This window comes from Stegostoma tigrinum, chromosome 7 (assembly GCF_030684315.1).
Source record: "Stegostoma tigrinum isolate sSteTig4 chromosome 7, sSteTig4.hap1, whole genome shotgun sequence".
In the NCBI taxonomy this organism is placed as follows: domain Eukaryota; kingdom Metazoa; phylum Chordata; class Chondrichthyes; order Orectolobiformes; family Stegostomatidae; genus Stegostoma; species Stegostoma tigrinum.
Genome location: NC_081360.1, coordinates 8,093,198 through 8,112,796, shown reverse-complemented (window position 1 = coordinate 8,112,796; position 19,599 = coordinate 8,093,198). Strand labels below are relative to the sequence as shown.

Genomic DNA, 19,599 nt, shown 5'->3' with positions numbered 1-19,599 from the left:
CATTAGCATGTACCCAATAATGTGAAAAATTGCCCAGGGATGTCCTGTACACACAAAGCAGGACAAATCCAACCCAGCCAATTACCACCCCCTTCAGTCTACTCTGATCATAGGCAAAGTGATGGCAGGTGTTATCAATAACACTATCAAGCAGCCTTTGCTCAGCAATAAGCTGCTCACTGACACCCAGGTCGAGTTTTGCCAGAGCCACTCAGATCCTGATATTATTACAACTTTGGTTCAAACATGGTCAAAAGCACTGTGTTCCAGAGATGAGGTGAGAGTGACGGTCTTTGACAACAAGGTTGCATTTGACCAAGAGTGGCATCAAGGACTCCGAGCAAAAATGGAATCTGTGGGTACTGGGGGCAAATGCTCTGCTGATTGGAGTCAAACCTGGTATACAGGAAAATAGTTATGGTTATTGGAGGTCAGTCATCTCCATTCCAGGACACCTCTGAAGGAGCTCCTCAGGGTAGTGTTCGATGTCAGACCATCTTTAGCTGTTTCATCAGTGACTTTCTTCCATCATAAGGTGAGCAGTGGAATGCTCACCAATGAGTGCATAATGCTCAGCACTATTTGCGACTCCTCAGATACTGAAGCAGTCCATGTTCAAGTGTAACAAAATCAGACAAGATCCAGGCTTGGTCTGACAAGTAGCAAGTAACATTTACACGACACAAATGCCAAGTGATGACCGTCTCCAGTAAGAGACAATGTAACTAGTGGCCCTTGACATTCAATGGTGTTTCTATCACTGACTCCCCCACTATCACCATCCTGGGGTTTATCATTGACCAGAAACTCAACTGAACTCACCACATAAACACAGTTACATCAAGGGCAGGTCAGATGCGAGTAACTGACTTCCTAATTCTCCAAAGCTTTTCCATCATTTGCAAGGAGTGTGATGGAATATTACCCCACTTGCCTGGATGAGTGCAGCCCCTACAACACTTGAGAAGCTTGACACCATTCAGGACAAAACAGCCCACTTGATTGGCACTAAATCTACAAGCACCCACTTACCCCACTACTGACGCTCAGAAGCAGCAGTGTGTACTATCTGCAAGATGCACTGCAAAAATTCACCAAAGGTCCTGATCAACACCCTCCATACCCAAAACTACTTCCATCTAGAAGGACAAGGTTAGCAGATACACCACCATTTGCAAATTTCTGTCCAAACCATTCCAAATCCTGACTTGGAAATGTATCATGATTCCTTTACTGCTGCTGGGTCAAAGTCCTGGAATTCTCTCCTTAAGGACATTGTGGGTCAAGTTACAGTGTGCTGACTTCGATGGTTCAAGAAGGCAACCCACCAGCACCTTCTCAATGGCAACAAGGGACAGGTAATAAATGTTGGACAGACGGCAATACTCCTGTCCCACGAATTAATAAAAAAAGTGCAGTAGTGCTCCAAAATCAAAGAATTCTCAAGCAGGTACAGCACAGGGTAGATATAGAAACTCTCTAAATTATCACTCCTCTCTGGATGGGTACAGGTAAAGAAACAGTGAGTGATGATAACAAAGTGTGAAGCTGGATGAACACAGCAGGCCAAGCAGCATCTCAGGAGCACAAAAGCTGACGTTTCGGGCCTAGACCCTTCATCAGAGAGGGGGTTGGGGAGAGAGTTCTGGAATAAATAGGGAGAGAGGGGGAGGCAGGCCAAAGATGGAGAGAAAAGAGGATAGGTGGAGAGGAGAGTATAGGTGGGGAGGTAGGGAGGGGATAGGTCAGTCCAGGGAGGATGGACAGGTCAAGGAGGCGGGATGAGGTTAGTAGGTAGGAAATGGAGGTGCAGCTTGAGGTGGGAGGAGGGGATAGGTGAGTGGAAGAACAGGTTAGGGAGGCGGGGACAAGCTGGGCTGGTTTTGGGATGCAGTGGGAGGAGGGGCCAAGCTGGGCTGGTTTTGGGATGCAGTGGGAGGAGGGGATGAGCTGGGCTGGTTTTGGGATGCAGTGGGGAAAGGGGAGATTTTGAAGCTTGTGAAGTCCACATTGATACTATTGGGCTGCAGGGTTCCCAAGCGGAATATGAGTTGCTGTTCCTGCAACCTTCGGGTGGCATCATTGTGGCACTGCAGGAGGCCCATGATGGACATGTCGTCTATGGAATGGGAGGGGGAGTTAAAATGATACGTGACTGGGAGGTGTAGTTGTTTATTGTGAACTGAGCGGAGGTGCTCTGCAAAGCGGTCCCCAAGCCTCCGCTTGGTTTCCCCAATGTAGAGGAAACCACATCGGGTACAGTGGATACAGTATACCACATTGGCAGACGTGCAGGTGAACATCTGCTTAACATAGAAAGTCATCTTGGGGCCTGGGATGGGGGTGAGGGAAGAGGTGTGGGGCAAGTGAAGCACTTTCTGTGGTTGCAGGGGAAGGTGCCAGGTGTGGTGGGGTTGGATGGGAGTGTGGAGCACACAACGGAGTCACGGAGAGAGTGGTCTCTCTGGAAAGCAGACAAGGGTGGGGATGGAAAAATGTCTTGGGTGGTGGGGTTGGATTGTAGATGGCGGAAGTGTCAGATGATGATGCATTGTATCCGGGGGTTGGTGGGGTGGTATGTGAGAACGAGGAGGATCCTCTTAGGGCGGTTGTGGTGGGGGCGGGGCGTGAGGGATGTGTTGCGGGAGATGCAGCCAAGGGTGTTCTCAACCACTGCGGGGGGAAAGTTGCGGTCCTTGAAGAACGTGGACATCTGGGATGTACGGGAGTAGAATGCCTCATCCTGGGAGCAGATGCGGCGGAGGCGGAGGAATTGGGAATAGGGGATAGAATTTTTATGAATGACCATTTATCTCCAGCTTCTGTCTTTAATGTACCTATTGTATTCAACATTGATCTGATATCTCAAAACATTGATTCTGGTTGGGCCTCTCTAATTGTAGCTGTCCTTGTTGTCTATAGTTGCTGAAAACCAAACTGCAGGAGCCACAATATCTTGGCTATTGGCAGTGGATGTTAACAAGTTGAGCAAAGGCTCCGGGCAGCAGTACATTATTCGCTCCTTGCGTGTGAGCATGCAAAATAGGAGGAGAGTACGCTATTTGGCCTGCAAGCCTGTTCCACCATTTGATAAGATCAGAGAATCATAAAATCCCTACATTGCAGAAAGAGTCCGCATCTGACTACATTGAGTCCGCACTGACTCTCTCAGGAACATTCCGCCCAGACCCAGCCACTCTACCCTACTGCCGTAGCTCCGATGTACCATGGCTAATCCACCTAACCTGCACTTCCTTGGACAGTGGGAAGAAATCAGATCACCTGGCAGAATCCTACACAGACACAGGGTGAGCATGCAAACTCCACCAGAGACAGTCACCAAAGCCTGGAATTGAACCTGGGTCCCTGGCACTGTGAGGCAGCAGTGCTAACCACTGGATAATCTGATTTTGCCCTCAACCTACCTTCCTGCCTACCCTGATAATCTTTGACTCGCTTTTTAGTCAAGATTCTACCTACCTCTGCCTTAAAGACATATTCAGTGATCTTCGTCCACGTCACTGTCTGGGGAAGAGTGTCCCATAAGTTTGTGGTCCTAGTAGAGAAAAGATTTCTCTTTGTCTTCATCTTAGTCTCTCATGTACTGGGACACATCCTTTCAGTATCAAACGTGGCAAGTTCCCTGAATCTCGCATGCTTCAATTAGATTGCCTCAGAGTTTTCTAAACTCTAATGGACGTGCACTTAGTGTCCAACCATCCGTCATAAGATAACCACCTCAACCCATGATAGCTTATTGCCAAACAGCATATTTTCTGTTTCAGAGTTCCCGGGCAGCTTCAAGCCTCTCTGCTGCTACCCTTGCCTCCCTGGGAGGCACTTCATCAAGACGAGGCAGTGGAGAGACCACCACTTCAATGGACACTGAAGGATCGATTCGAGAGATCAAGGTAGGAGGCAATGCAGGATTGGTCATTTCAAAGATTGTGATCCACCTAGTAGAGTTAGCTTCTTGTCTACTCTCCTTGCTCATGGAGCTTGGGCAAGAGATGTGTGTGTGTGGTAGAATTACCTTGCATCGTTCTTATTTCCTCACGGGGCTGCCTCTTTCAGTGCTTCTCTATTTCTGTCTTTTACTTCTTGCAGCCATGTCTGTCTCTGCTTGTTTGGCTATCTATTCCCTATGTCTTCATTTTCCACAGATTTAGTTTGATTATCTCATTCTCCTTGTATCACTGTCTCTGTATCCCTCCCGTTGAAGCCTTGTTATCTTTGCCTCTCTTGATTTTTCTATGTTTTGTATCTGCCTGATTCTAACTGCCTCTCTTCTCTTTTTGTCTGACCCTGTGATTCCAACTTCTCTTTCTGTCTCACTCCCATTGGGTTTTCAGATCTTTGTCTCCTTCCACCTCTTACTCAATTACCCTCTGTTCTTGTCTCCAGCTTACATTCCATGTTTGATTATAATTAATTTGATTAATGCCTCTGGCTCTGGCTTGGTCCTGGTCCTCCTCACATTCTGGCTAAGTCGAGGTCCCTCACACTATGCCTCAGTCCTGGCCCCCTTGCACTCTGGCTTGGTCCCAGTCCTCCTCATGCTCTGGCTCTGTCCTGGTCCCACTTTTTAGAATAAGAATTGGGTTTATTGTCATGTGTACTCAAGCACAGGAGTACAGTGAAATGTGGACAATGTCACCCCTCACGAACCCTTCTTAGGTACAAAATACAAAATATCTAAGGACATACCTTTGATACAAAAAGAGAAATAAAAATAAAGTTACATTACTTTTTGGAGATTCACAGTATAAGTTAGAAAATAAGAAATAAAGTTTAAAGGATAAACATTAAAGTCGGATAAACTGATTACAAATAAACTTTACATTGCAGTAAATCAGCAGAGGCGCTTCCACATGTGGTCTGACTAGGCTGGCAACTTGCTGAGTGTTCACATCAATCTCCAGTCAAACAACCGTCTCTGCTCTGCTCTATGCCTCCAGCCCATTCCATTTGGGTCTGTCTTTATGTTATGCCGTATTGGTCTGTTTCTGCCTGTCATTCTGTGGAGGAGGTAATGCCATAGTGGTATTGTTGGTGGATTAATAATCCAGAAATCAAGGTAATGTCCCAGGGATCTTGGTTCAAAATTCAGCACGGCAGGTGCTGTAATTTGAATTCAGTACAAACAATCTAGAAATATAGAGAAAAAGGTCTAATGGTGACCCTGAAACTCTCATCTCTTGTTGTAAAAAGTGAGCTGATTCCGTTCTCTCCAAAATCTGCCGTCCTTACCCATTTTGGCCTACATAGGACACCAAACCCATAGCAGTGTGATTTATTCTTAGCTGCCATCTGAAATTGCCGAGCAAGGCACTCAGTTCAAGAGCAACTAGTGATTAGAAACCACTGCTGGCCCCATCCAGTGATGGTCACATTCATGTTTAAATAATAATAATAAAAGTCCCTCTCTGTCTCTATGGGTCTGCCTCTGTCACTTGCTCTGATTCTCACTACCCTTTCTATTTTATTATCTTTCCCTCTTTACTTACTTTTTAATGTTTCAGTTTCTCTTTCTGACTGAATATCTTTCTTCATCTTTCTCCCTTTTCTTTCTGTCATTTTTCTCATCTCGTTTCTTTCCTTCTGTCTGTTTTTTGGTCTCACGTTCTCTTCCTCCGTCTTTCTTTCATTTCAAATTGCTGTCTGATTCTTCCCCAGGAAATCTTTGAGCTAAAGGATCAGATACAGGATATAGAAGGAAAATACATGGAAGGGCTGAAGGAGTTGAAGGTATCCAGTTTGGGAATGAGTGTGAATTTCTCCCCTTAGTGATCCTGCCTGAGCTGCTTGTGTATCATCATAGTATTAACCAGCAGGGGTCTATATTTCTCTCTGACACATCTGTTATTAACAGCATGGACAGTACTGAACCCATTCAAGGTTTTAGTCACTGGCATAAGCTAAACTTAAACTAGTTCTTCCAGTGTTCTTGCTCTCTTTCACCTGGAAACATGTTTTATCATTTCTTTGTGTTTTTTTTTTCAATCCTGTCAAGTTCCCCTGCTTGTGTTTTCTCCCATTCTTCTAAGATTCCCCTCTCTCTCACACATTCACACTCTCTAATCATCCTGATTATCTCAGAACACCTGGTTGAATAGCCTCTGGAAGCCATCTTGCATTTTCATTGTCTTGTTAGCCAGACATTGATGTCCAGATAGTTTGACTGAGACAGGCTCCACAACTGTGGTGTAATCCTGTCCCCTACACAGTCTCTGTGGCTCCATGACTGACATTATTCTGTTTTTCCTCACCCAACCAACTACTGTCCCTTCCTTTCCCCAAGTTGTATTTTTTTCTGATGAACGAAAGAGTGCACAGCTAAGATTGGAACCCAGGCCTTGTGCTCTGTGTGGTTCTCTCACTGAAAACAATGATCCACTCTGTAGGTGTATTACTGTCTCAAAGTCTGCCACTACAGCTTAGTTCCAAGTATGTTCCACACAAGAAAATCAGAAAAAATCAAAACTGGCTAATTATCACCCTATCAGTCTACTCTTGATCATTAGTAAAATGTGGGAGGGTGTCATGATCGCTGAATCATCCACTATCAACATGCTGGGGATTAACACTGAAGAGAATCTGAATTGGACAAGCCATGTAAATACAGTGGCTAAAAGAACAGATCAGAGGCTTGGAATCCTGCAGCTTGGAATCCTGCAGCCTGGAATCCTGCAGCCTGTGAGTGCCATTTTCGGACGCCTAAGGATGAAAGTCTTTGAGGACCATGACATCCATGCTGATACCAAAATGCTTCTGTATAAAGCAGTCATCCTTTCAACTCTTCTATATGGCTCTGAAACTTGGACTACGTACAGACACTGTTTCAAAACCCTGGAGAAGCACCATTAACATTGTTTGAGACCGATTCTCCACATCAGATGGGAAGACGGACATACTAACATCAGGCATTCTTGAAGCAGCTAACAGTACCAGCATCAAGACCATGATTATCTGAAACCAACTCTGCTTAGGATACCTGAGTTCTGACTACCAAAGCAAGTCCGCTTCGCCCATCTCAAGGAAGGTACTCGAATAAGAGGAGGACAAAGGAAATGTTTCAAAGACTCTCTGAAGACTTACCTCAAGAAATTTAACATAGATGTCACTGCACGGGGGACCCTTGTTCAGGACATACTGACTTGGAGGAAATGCCTCTATGAATGGACATGGTTCTGTGAGGATACCTGTTGGCAAAAAGGAAGATGGAAAAAGAACCAGAGAAAGGAATGCCAATGATCTCAAGGCTAAGGACCAATTCCATATCCTGGAAACAGCTGCCAAATGTGTGGTCGGACAGGCAGTTCTAGGATTGGGCTCATTAACCCACACAGACCCACTGAACCCGTGACCAGTGGCACGGAATTTCCTAGGTGGACAATCATACTTGTTAGCAAGTAACTGGTGACAACAAACTCACGACCTGACACCCCAAAGTCTGTCCACCATCTACAAGTCAGGAATATAATAGAATATTCCCCAGTTGCCTGGAGGAGTGCAGCTCTAGCAACACTCAAGAAGCTTGACACCATCCAGTACAATGCAGACCACTTCTCTGGCACCACATACACAAATATTCACTCTCTCCATCACTGGTGCACAGCAGTAGCAGTATATTATCATCTACTAAATGCATGACAGAAATTCCCCAAGGCTTCTTAAATAGCACTTTCCAAACTCTAAACAACTAACCATTTCAAGTTAAAGATGTGCAAGTTAGGTGGATTGGCCATGCTAAATTGTCCATTGTGTTCAGAGATATATCGCTTAGGTGCGATAGCTATGGGAAATACAGGGATAGAGGTAGGGGATGGGTCTGGGTGGACTTGTTGGACTGAATAGCTTACTTACACACTGTGGGGATTCGATGATGATCTGGAAGATGAAATTCTGACTTGCAAATATATCATCATTTCTTTGCTGGATCAAAATCATGGAATGACCTACTCAATAGCATTGTGGGTGTACCTACGCCAAATTGACTGCAGCGGTACAAGAAAGTAGATTGCTACCACCATCTTAAGGGAAATGAGCGTTGAGCAATAAATGCTGGCCCAACTAGCAACACCCACATTTTCTGAATGTATAAATTGGAGCTGCGACACTATCCTCAACTTCGTGCTGATACAAAGCAGAATTTTTGGTGAAGGACTGACATCCAAATTGGAATTCCTCCTTCCACGGTCTTTACTAGAACTATTTCTACTTGCACCATCTGTGTAATAGTCTTACTGGCCCTCCGTTCACCCTGCATACTACAATGATCCCAACTGATATTTTTACTATGCAAGTCAGATCCCAGATTGAAATCCTGATAGAGCAAAGTGGCCCCTCACAGAAACATAAGCATGCAATAACAATTCAGTACAAGAAATCAAATTATCTACTTGTAGCACATAGTCAAAGAATTTTAAACCCATAATCCAAGTATAATCTCGTTAGTCCCAAAACACCACTTGTACAGTATCTCACACCAGTGTCCCTGTTTCTAATGTTGGTATAAATTATTAAGAAAATGATAGCAGCACATTTGGAAAATCACAATCTAATCAAGCAGAGTCAGCATGGCTCCATGAAAGGGAAATCATATCTGAGTAATTCAAGAGAATCTTTTTGAAGAAGTCTCAACCCAAGTGATAGTGGGTAACAAGTAGATGGGTTGCATTTGGACTTCCAGAAGACATTGGACAAGGTACCTCACAAAAAATTCAATCAAAGAGCCCAGGGGAAGCAGTACATTAGCATAAATAGAGAATTGGCTCATGGGCAGGAAACAGCAAGTGGGAATAAGGGATTCTTTTTCAGGTTGGTGACCAGGAACTGGTGGGGTTCCACAGAGATCAGTGTTGAGACCGATTACAATGTATGTTAATGACCTGAAGGAAAGGGGCGGCACGGTGGCTCAGTGGTTAGCACTGCAGCCTCACAGCACCAGGGACCTGGTTCGATTCCAACCTCAGGCAACTGTCTGTGTGGAATTTGCACATTCTCCTCGTGTCTGCATGGGTTCCTCCAGGTGCTCTGGTTTCCTCCCACAGTCCAAAGATGTGCAGGCTAGGTGGATTGGCCATGCTAAATTCTGATGAAGGGTCTAGGCCCGAAACGTCAGCTTTTGTGCTCCTGAGATGCTGCTTAGCCTGCTGTGTTCATCCAGCCTCACATTTTATTGTTATGCTAAATTCCCTGTAGTGTTCAGAGGTGTGTGTGTTACAGGGGGATGGGTCTGGGTGGGATGATCCAAAGGGGTGCTGTGCTCTTGTTGGGCCGAAGGGCCTGTTTCCGCTCTGTAGGGAATCTAATCTAAAACAAAGAAGCTAATGTGCTGTAGTCTACAAATCTGACAACCCATAAACAGATGGAAAGGCAAATTGGAAGAAGGATACAGTTTAGATGAGATTAGATTACCTACAGTGTGGAAACAGGCCCTTCAGCCCAACAAGTCCACACCACCCCTTGGAGTATTCCACCCAGACCCATCCCCCTATAACCCACACACCCCTGAACACTACAAGCAATTTAGCATGGCCGATCCACCTAGCCTGCACATCCTTGGACTGTGGGAGGAAACCAGAGCACCCGGAGAAAATCCACGCAGACACGGGAAGAATGTGCAAACTCTGCACAGACAGTTGCCTGAGGCTGGAATCGAACCTGGGTCCCTGGCACTGTGAGGCTGCAGTGCTAACCACTGAGCCACCATGCTGCCCTGAAAGGCATTATGGAGAGGCATTGATAGATTATCTAAATGTACAAAATGTTGGTAAAGGAGTACAGTGGGAAAATGTATAGTTCATTTGGAAGAGAGAATAAAAGAAAAGGGTATTATTTGAATGGAGAAATAACTGCAGAAAGCTGCAACACAAAGTAACTTGGGATACTTGTCCATGAAACACTGAAAGCTAGCTTGTAGGTACAGCAGGTAATCAGGAATGTGAATGGAGTGCTGGCCCTTATTTCAAGGGGATGGAATATATGAGCAAAAAACCCTTACTGCAAATGTACAAGTTGCTGGTGGGACCACGCCTGAAGTTATGAGAGACGTTTTGGTCCTCTTGTTTAGGGAAAGCTGTTATTTCATCAGAGGCAGTTCAGAAAAGGGTCACTCGGATGATCCTTGGTATGGTCAGATTGTCTTATGAGTAAAGATTGAACAGGCTGGGACTCCACTAACTGGTATTTAGAAGAACGAGCAGTGATCCCAAGTAAGATTGTTAAGGGGTTTTACAGGGTAGATGTTGAGATGATGTCCCCCTCATGGGCGAGTCTAAAACTAGAGGGCATAGTTTCAGAATAAAGGGATGTTAATTTAAGACTGAGATGAGGAATTTCTTCTTTCAGAGGGTTATTCCTTGACACAGCATGCTTTGGGGGTAGATTCTTGTGTATATTTAAGGCTGAGATAGAATCAAGGAGTAAAGGCATGACAGTGGACAAGAGGGATGTCAGATCAGCCATGATCCAATTGAATGACACAGCAGGACTGAGGAACGAATGGCCTACACCTGTTCCTATTTCTTACGATCATATTATGGTCTAACATCTCAGGAGGTTCAAATCTATCTTCATCCTAGGACTTCTCAGGACTGCTCAAATCTCAAGTAGGAGTAAAACTAAAATCACCCCCTGTAAGCTAATGGGTGTTTCCCTTAAGCTTTTAAAAAAATCAAATTCTAGAAATTTCCAAAAACTTTGGGGCCCCGTTATTTACCTTGCATGGGGTCATAAAACAGTCTCAGGTAAACAAACTCGATTGGCTATGCACAAAAGCTGGACCTCAAGAAACCGTTTGAAGTTAATTTGTAAGCATTTTTATAGCCACATTTTAAAACAGTTTTATAGAAACATTCAAAGAAATCCCACATATTACTGACTCAAAAATTCAAAATTTCAATAAGTGATTATATATGTTACATTGTCCATAATAATATCTTGTGAGGTTGGATAAGCTGATAATTAAGATTCAGGATGGATGAGGTGAATTGGATCTGGGGCACTAATAGAAAATATTGACTAAGGAGTGGGGTGGGGCATCTGCCAGCCAAGGGATCTGAGGTTGGGGGAGAATGTTGGACTCTTCCTTTCAAACTCAGGGGGAGCTGTATGGAATCTACCAACCAAGGAGTCGAAGGTAAAAACTATGAACTGAAGGATTGTGAGGAGGTGGAAACTATCAATTGAAAGAGTGTGGGAGGGGCGGGTATTGATGCACAGATGTCCTTGCTGCAAGTGAAGCAGATCATGCATCAGCGTGGAGGCCTGGTCTGCCGGTCAAACTCTATCCAGTTCAAATCCTGAATGGCCAAGTTAATATTTTCTGGGACTAAAGGCTGGGAATTTTGTTTCTGGTAGAATCTATCTAGACAGATCAAGCCTCTTCCTCCTTGTTGTGTTAGTCGGTTCAATTTTGGACCTGCAGTGTCAGCGTTTGTGTTCCTATGATTGCTTTTCTCCCGATCTAGGATTCATTGGCTGAAGTAGAGGAGAGGTACAAAAAGGCAATGGTATCGAATGCACAGCTGGACAATGAAAAGACCAACCTCATGTACCAGGTGGACACACTAAGGGAAAGTTTGCTGGAGCTGGAGGAACAATTAGCAGAGACACACAGGATGCATGAAGAGAAGACTAAGGTGAGTGGCTCTGGGGTTGGGTTGTAGAGGTAGTCTGAAACAATGGCAGCAGACTAAACTCCCATAATGAATAGACAGGGTCTTACATTTAGGACAATTATTGTGCCATTATATCATTATCTGGAAGCATAGTTTACCTTAGAGAGAACACAGGAAATGGAAAGGATTGGGAAAAGTTAATGGACATGGAAAACTTCCATCAAACAACATGGGACTCAGACTATAAAGGTGAATTCTTCATAAATAGTGGGTATGACTTATGAATTCCTGAACTCTGAGAACTTGGGAGAATTTATTGAAGGTGAAGCACCATTTACTTTGCATTTCCACGGGTTCTATAATTTGGACAGAAGGGCAAACGTAAATCTCACGAAATACGTACTTGATGCATGTACTGAATGTGAAGAATATGAAAAGTAATCTCATGTGAGCATCTTTTGCCCCAAGTACGTTCTTAAGCTGCTTATGAGCCAGCAGTCAAATGTCTAAGGGTGGCCATGATAGTGGGACACAAAGTCAAGTCTAGGGAAAAATATAAATCTGGCTAAAGGTTCAGGTACTGTGGAGAGGATTTCTAGTGATATCCTGATAGTAGTATAGAGAAACCTCAATGAAAGGAAAGAGACTGCAGCTGGACAAGGTAACTGTGTAACATGGGCAACGGACAGCTTTCTTGGGCAACAGATAAATGCAGAATTCCTCATGATTAGGACGTTTTTGTGCCCACAAATAGAACGGAAGATTGAATGATTTAAAAAAAACTAAACTAAGATGGTTACAAAACCTGAAAGAATTCATGAGTACATTCAGAAATTGATGATAGAAATCAATCTGCCTTGCCGCATAGATATATGCAAAATAAGCCTTATCAGATAGGACCAAAAAAGATTGGTAGGTGGAGGCTTCGAGGAATATTTCAAATATTAGGAAAGGAGGATAGACTCTCCTACAGACAAGAAGATAACTTTAAAAATATTTTAAAGCTGTTTTAACCCTTTCTTGGAAGTATAACTGCAAAGTTATCATACTGATGTTCTTTAGGGTGACCTGCTTGTGCCGAATGTTTTCTTAAAGCTCCCAAAGGTAGCACCAGGAGTAGAGGGAAAGCTCGTGAAATTGCACAAATGCATTTATAGTTATGGTATTTTCAGGAAGGGTGATTCTGCTAACTTTGAGTTCACAACTCAAGATGGACCTAAGATGGGGGAGGGCACCAATAACTTTGAAGACAAGATTTTCAATCAAATTAGGAAGGAATTCAAAATTGGCATCAAACCAGTGGAGTCAAATATATGGGATCAGAAATTAAGCAGTGAGTCAACTATAATTCTATACCAAGATTCCCACTTAGAAAATGTTAGTTCAGTTGCATTTAGCTTTACCAGATGTGGACAGAAATATGGGGCTGCTACTGAGGATGAGATGGAACAGCTGATGAGTGTTGTTGTACTGGTTAGGCATTCAGACCAGACTAGATGTGAGTTTTACTATGCTGGAACTTAGTCTAGTCATGAAAATCACAAAGATTGAGAATGCTGCAGAATGCATAAAAATTCAAAAAAGTCGAAAACAGTATGTATATGAAGTTCACAGCTTGGGTGACCATTTTTAGTGATGTTCATATGCAAATCTTGGTGATGGATTTTGCTTGCAGGAGGATGTGTGATACTCCTTATGGGAGAAAATTAGAAATGTCGCCCCTTGGCTTGAGGTGACAATGGGCAGGGGGTTGGTGGATTCTGGAATGGAGGATGATGTAAGTGCTAAGAGTGGTGAAGAGCATATTAGCCACTGAAACTGGCTCTTGTTGATGCTGCTGACATAGAGATCTATTTGTCTAAGATCCTGGGCACAATACACAGAACAGGGACCAAAGGAACAATAACAGTAGAATATTTAATGAGCAATTTTTTTATTGGTAATGTAAATATGTAATCTGCAAATTGCTTGAACTAACTGAACACCAGGCTTATTCCTGGGGTAGTGGGATTTTGTTTTATTCAATTGTGGGGTGTGAGTGTCGCTGGCTGGCTAACATTTATTGTCCATGCCTTATTGCCCTTGGGTGAATTATCCTCTGGGGTAAGATTTATTAGACTGATTGAGAAGTATGAGAAATGATCTCAATTCAAACATAAAAGTGCAGGACATTTTAAGTGTCAAGTGGAACGACTCCAAAGTTGACTGAGAGCAGGTGATGCTCATTGGACTTTATGACCCGGATCTTCTGGTCAGACATTCATAATTTCCAGTGTAGATGGGAGTTGTGCATGGGGGCGCTGCAAAATTCACATTGTAGCACACTGAAGAAAGATGGCTGTGGTTCTTGGAGGTCAGACATCTCTGCTGCAGAAAACCTCTGCTGGTAATCCTCATGATAGTGTCCCAGGCCCAACCATCTTCAGCTGCTTCATCAATGACTTTCCCTCCATCATAAGACCAGAAGTGGGAATGTTTGCTGATAACGGCACAGTGTTCAGCACCATTTGCAACTCCACAGTGACTGAGTCCAAGTTCAAATGCAGCAGCATCTGGACAATATTCAGGCTTCACTGAATAGTGACAAGTGGCTCAGGCCACACAAGGCGGGACATAGACTGTCTCCTATTGGAGATGGTCGAACCATTGCCCCTTGATTTCAATGGTGTTACCATCACTGAATAACATCCTGAGGGTTGCCGTTGATCACAAACTGAACTGAACTATTCATAAAAATACAATGGCTACAAGAGCAGGTCGGCTAGGAATACTAGCCTTCCTCATCCAGCAGGTCTCCAACAAGTAACTGACCTCCTGACTCTCCAAAGCCTGTGCACAAGACGCAAGTCATGAATTGATGGAATACCTTCCACTTGCCTGGATGAACACAGCTCGAATGACACTCAAAGAGCTTGACACCATCCGAGATGCTTGATTGGCACCATACCCACAAACATACAATCACTCCATCAGAGACGCTGAGTAGCGGCTGTGTGCACTATCTACAAGATGCACTGCACTGAAATCTTTAGACAGCACCTTTTAACCCTGTGACCACCACCATCTAGAAGGCGAAGGACACAGATACATGGGGGCAACACCACCTGTAAGATCCCTCCCGAGCCACTCACCATTCTGTCTTGGAAATATATCGCTGTTCTTTCAGTTGACTGGGTCGAAATCCTGGCATTTCCTCCCTAACAACATTGTGTATCGTACGCAGTACCGACAGTACATGGGCTACAGCAGATCAAGAAGGCAGCTCACCATCACTACCTCATAGTCAACTGGGGACAGGTAATAAGTGCTGGCCCTGCCAACATAATCCATGTCCCACGAGTGAATAAAATGAAAAAAAACAAGAAATTAAAAATTCAGCTGGGCAATCCTCGGTCTGGAACCACCAAAAAGTCTCCACATAAATTTACATCTCCCACAGACCATTTATACCCACACAGGGAGTTGACACAACTGCCACCACCCCCCCTGCCACCAACCTCCACTGCTCTGCTGCTAGACCCCCATCCCTGCCAGACCAGAATTCTTCCACCACCCTGACCTATACAGAAAGTTGAATCACTTACCTGGCCATCTTGTCTCCTTGCACCCCAGCACTCTACCTATTTGCCACACTAACCCCTTCCCACTTGGCATCCCTGTGATCTAGCACCCTACCATCTGCCACCCTACCCTCCCAGCACCCTAACATCACACTTGCCTTATGTACTTAACTTTGGCAGCTGCTGTCAAAAGGTGATGTCAGGGCCTTTTAAATTTTAGAACACAGCAGTTAACTTCTACAGAAAGAGATGTGGTTTTCCTTCCTTGACAAGTCTGGCACAATGAAAGAACTGTCCTAGCTGAAGTTGGTCCTGAGCAGAATCTCCAGTCAGAAATGAGGAGCTCCCTCTTGTTTAAAGAAAAAGGGGTGGAATGGCAATGTGCATGAGATTGCCACTTCTCTGGAAATCTGGCTCTGTATTTCCGAGCTGGACTCTTTCAGCTTTTAGATGGGAAAAGGTAGAAATTGTTATTTGTGCTAACTGTAGACTTAAAATAAAACCATTGTAAAGCTTTGGAATTCTTTTGCTGTCTTATTCACTGTATAGATGATATTGGTCTGTTGAATAGGAATTGCATACACAACAGGCCCTCATACTGTCACATGGGTGCCGAATTGTTCGGAATTGTCTGCCAATGTTGTTGCTTGGGGTTTGGGTTCTGGACAGTCTATTATTGATGTTGTAGATAGTGCATCTTTTGACTACCTGGGAATTGGAGTGTAAATCTCTTACACTCTCTTGCTAGGAATTGGACAGACAGAAACATGCTTACAGTATCCTGCAGCATCAGTACGAGACAATGAAGGAGACTCTTAAAGAGAGGGAAGAGATGTTAGCGGTAAGTCAAATGTTGTTCATGTCACATGATTAACCAAGTCATGCCCATTCAGCAGTAAGATCAAGATTTGGTCCAATCACAGGACCAAAAGACATTACCTCCTGGGAGGCCTGCGCTGTGGAAATGAGCCAAGGGGTTTCCAAAGCCAATCTTTTGGGTCAGTCAGTCTTCCTTTGCAAACTATTTGTTCATATTAGTGGTTGGGAAGTTATTGGCAGTTACTCAATGTTTGTTACGAAGATTGTGAATTGCGCAAGGATGGGCCCAGACTGTCAATTGGCATCAGGTTGACAGATGAAGGCTGGCTGCTTAGAGATATGCATTACCTGATGAGCCCTCAGTGCACCAGCTAAATGAAATGCTGAATCAGTGGCAGGACTTGACGGGCTTGATTTACATCACCTCAGGTTGAATTTTCCCCAGTTACCACCACACTCAATGTCTCCGGTCTTATCCTCTCCCAATTAAACAACTGCACTGACTCCTGTTTGTATGTGGTAGTGATCAGGGCTGCATTTGGTAATGTCCAACAGATGCCTGATAAACCATTCTTGCCATGTGAGCATCAACAGTTTGTTCAGGCTATGGAGTGCATCGCAGTCCAGTCCAGTCTAGACCAACATCTGCCTCAGTTTTCAAAGGGTATTGGAATCCATTGTTCACCCACATCTATTCACTCAGCCTAAGGTCAGATCAGTCAGCACAATGTGTGACTGGCTTCTGGCAGCACTTGTTCTATATAATTGAGTTTTTATTATAGCAACATTCAGAAGGCATATTCAGTACATTCCAGCCATATTAAGATTATGTTGAATTGCATGCAATAGCTAAGGATATTTTAACTGATCTGAGACAGTGTTTAAATGTAAATGCATACAAACAGCTTTATGGTCTACCATTTTTTAAATGCTGCTTTTTCTAGTCTTTGCTCTTTCCAGTTCCCTTTCACTTGTCTCTTTCTCTCTTCCTCCCTTGCTTTCTTCCTTTTGTAATCCTTCATCTCCCTTGGATCGGGATTGGTATTAGGAGATCAAAGAATTGAACCAGAAGCTGACTTCCTACACTCAAGAGATCTCTGACCTCCAGGAGACGGTGGAATGGAAGGACAAGAAAATTGGGGTATGGGAAGCCTGAGCATTCTGAGTTTGAATTTCAGTCACCCACTGTACACTCAGTTGTTAATGATCAGTGTGTGGGATCAATCACCCACTGTTCATTTAGTTGTTAACAGTGTTGATTTTAGGGGATTTGTACTCTCATCTACCTAATATAGGCAATTGATGACTTATACCAATTTTCTGATAGTTTATTGAATTTAGGAAGCAGCAGCTTAGATATGTTACATTGTTTAATTTGGTGAAGAAAGTATACAATTGTGACAATTGAAAATGGTTCACTGATGCCAGAGGGGGTCAAGCTGTTGGCACAATGTGAGGTCTCTTTGAGACTGTGGGAGGAGCATTCTGTGATCTAGTCAGTCTGTTCGGAAACTCTTCCTTGGGCCTTCCTTCTCTTATTCTGGTACATTCTCTACCTGTTTGAGAATTGCCTGCTGAGAACACACTGATGAGAACACCCCTCTGCCCCAAGGACTTATTGTTCTATTTCTGGAGGCAGGTAGCTAACACTGTCAATCAATTCGCTGAACTATCTTGATCAATGGCAATGAGACAAGTAGTCATGACATCAGATGATCATTGTCCCCTTGCTGACTTCCATTCAAACATTGGTTTACATTCTTTCTCAAGAACTAAAACTGCTTATTTTCAAACACACTACATTAATTATAGGGTATGTTTGGCACCAGATTATATTGTTGATGCTAGTTCCATTTGCATTATGCCTTCCGTGTTTCTCATAATTCTTCCTATTTGTTTTCCCATGCTGGAATTTTGAAAGTTAATTGCTGGTGTAATTGTTAAATAAAACCTCATGTTGCTCAGTAAATACAAGGAAAATACAGTTTTCAAGGTACCCTAATTTCCAACAATGCTCGGGGCATGGGATCACAGTCACCTAGTTTACCCTGCTATTAACACTATGGATATGGGATTTAGGTACAATATATTCTCTCCTTTAGGCCAAATCATTGATATAAATTGTAAATAGCTGACTACTCTGCACTGATCTCTGCGGCACTTCTCTTGCCAACCTGAAAATACCCAGTTACCCTGAGTCTCTGTTTTCTGTCAGTTCACCAATCCTCTACCCATGATGATAAATCCCAGCACTATAAGCTCTTGTCTTTTGTAGTAACAGTTTATGTGGCACCTTATCAAATGCTTTTTGGAAATCCAAAAGCACTATCTCTTCAGTCCACTTGTTACATTCTTCAAGAATTCATAAAAAAGTTTTTTCAAATTCAGTCTTCCTTTCATTGAACTATGCTGACTGCATGATTGAATTATTATATTCTCAACAACACACATATAACCTCTCCTGGAGACATACAGTTTCTTTCATATGATAAGCAGGCCCTTTATCCCTGTTCACATCTGCAGACTTGAGGAAAGATGTGGTCAAACTGCAGTCACTTGGAGGTGTTGAAAGTTGATGAAGGAATAAGAATGGGAGTCTATGTGCTGTTATCAGTCGAACGTAATTTTTTATTTGACCAACATCTGAACCTTGCCTGTATTTACTCCTGTCAGGATTCTGTATGCACAAGTTCTGTTCCTCTTTGACTTTTCTACTCGTATTGTTTCTTTCTCCTTTTCTCTCTTTCTCTCGTCGGCTTCCTGTCACTAACCCTTTAGGCGTTAGAAAGACAGAAGGAATACTCTGATGCCATCAGGATTGATCGGGATGAGCTCAGAGAGGAGGTTGCCATGCTGAAGGAAAGACTGAAGGTATGGACTCAGCATTAGGGATTTGTCCTGGGTCTGCGCCTAAGGTTATCAGCTTGCAGAGCTGAGTGGTGATGTGTGAACAGGAATTTGGGATCAACTGGGATGTGCACTGGGATAAAGTGCAAATTATGGAAGATTCTTGAAGGTGCAAGAGTGCATCTACTCGAATTGACTTAATTCGTCAATCAGCAGCCAGGGTTGCGATACTGTTGGCCTCAGTGGCAGGGGTAGGTAGTCAATCTAGTCTCTGCCAACCGCTTTGCAGTACCAGGAGATGAAGATGTAGGCAGGCTCAGCATTGATGCCTCCTGTATTTGAGCAGCCCAACAGCATTTTAAACATGAAGTGGATGGCGAGGGAGTGGAAGAAACCATTGCCTGTGGAAATATACACAATCCAAAAGCTTGACAAGGTAAGAACCTGAGCAATATGTTGGGGTAGGAAGAGACTGCATAACTACTCCATCTTCATTTTGGGTTTGGGAGATTTATATCTACTAGTAATGCTTCCCAATTGAATTATTTCGAGGAATATGTTCCCAGGTGAGCAAAATGGTAATTCCTAGTAAAAAAAAATACACTCACGGGAACCATCCTTTCAAGAAGTTACCCTGTCTTTCACTGGATCATCAGCCCTGATGAATCTTCATGTCACTCCTCTTGAACTCAGCAGAAGTGAAGTCAATTGTTGGACTTCTCTTGTTCTCCTAGCTTAGTTCAGTGGGT

The 19,599-nt window shown here is 43.6% G+C and overlaps 1 protein-coding gene across 1 annotated transcript in view; it reads left to right on the top strand.

Annotated features, from left to right (window-relative positions):
* Window positions 1-19,599, top strand: part of LOC125453805 (GRIP and coiled-coil domain-containing protein 2-like) — a 146,498-nt gene that overhangs the window by 89,515 nt on the left and 37,384 nt on the right. Inside the window, exons 16-20 of the mRNA XM_059647642.1 lie at window positions 3,786-3,911; window positions 11,475-11,645; window positions 15,933-16,025; window positions 17,052-17,144; window positions 18,782-18,874. Of these exons, the coding sequence (XP_059503625.1) occupies window positions 3,786-3,911; window positions 11,475-11,645; window positions 15,933-16,025; window positions 17,052-17,144; window positions 18,782-18,874 (576 nt within the window). The remainder of the gene's footprint in view (window positions 1-3,785; window positions 3,912-11,474; window positions 11,646-15,932; window positions 16,026-17,051; window positions 17,145-18,781; window positions 18,875-19,599) is intronic.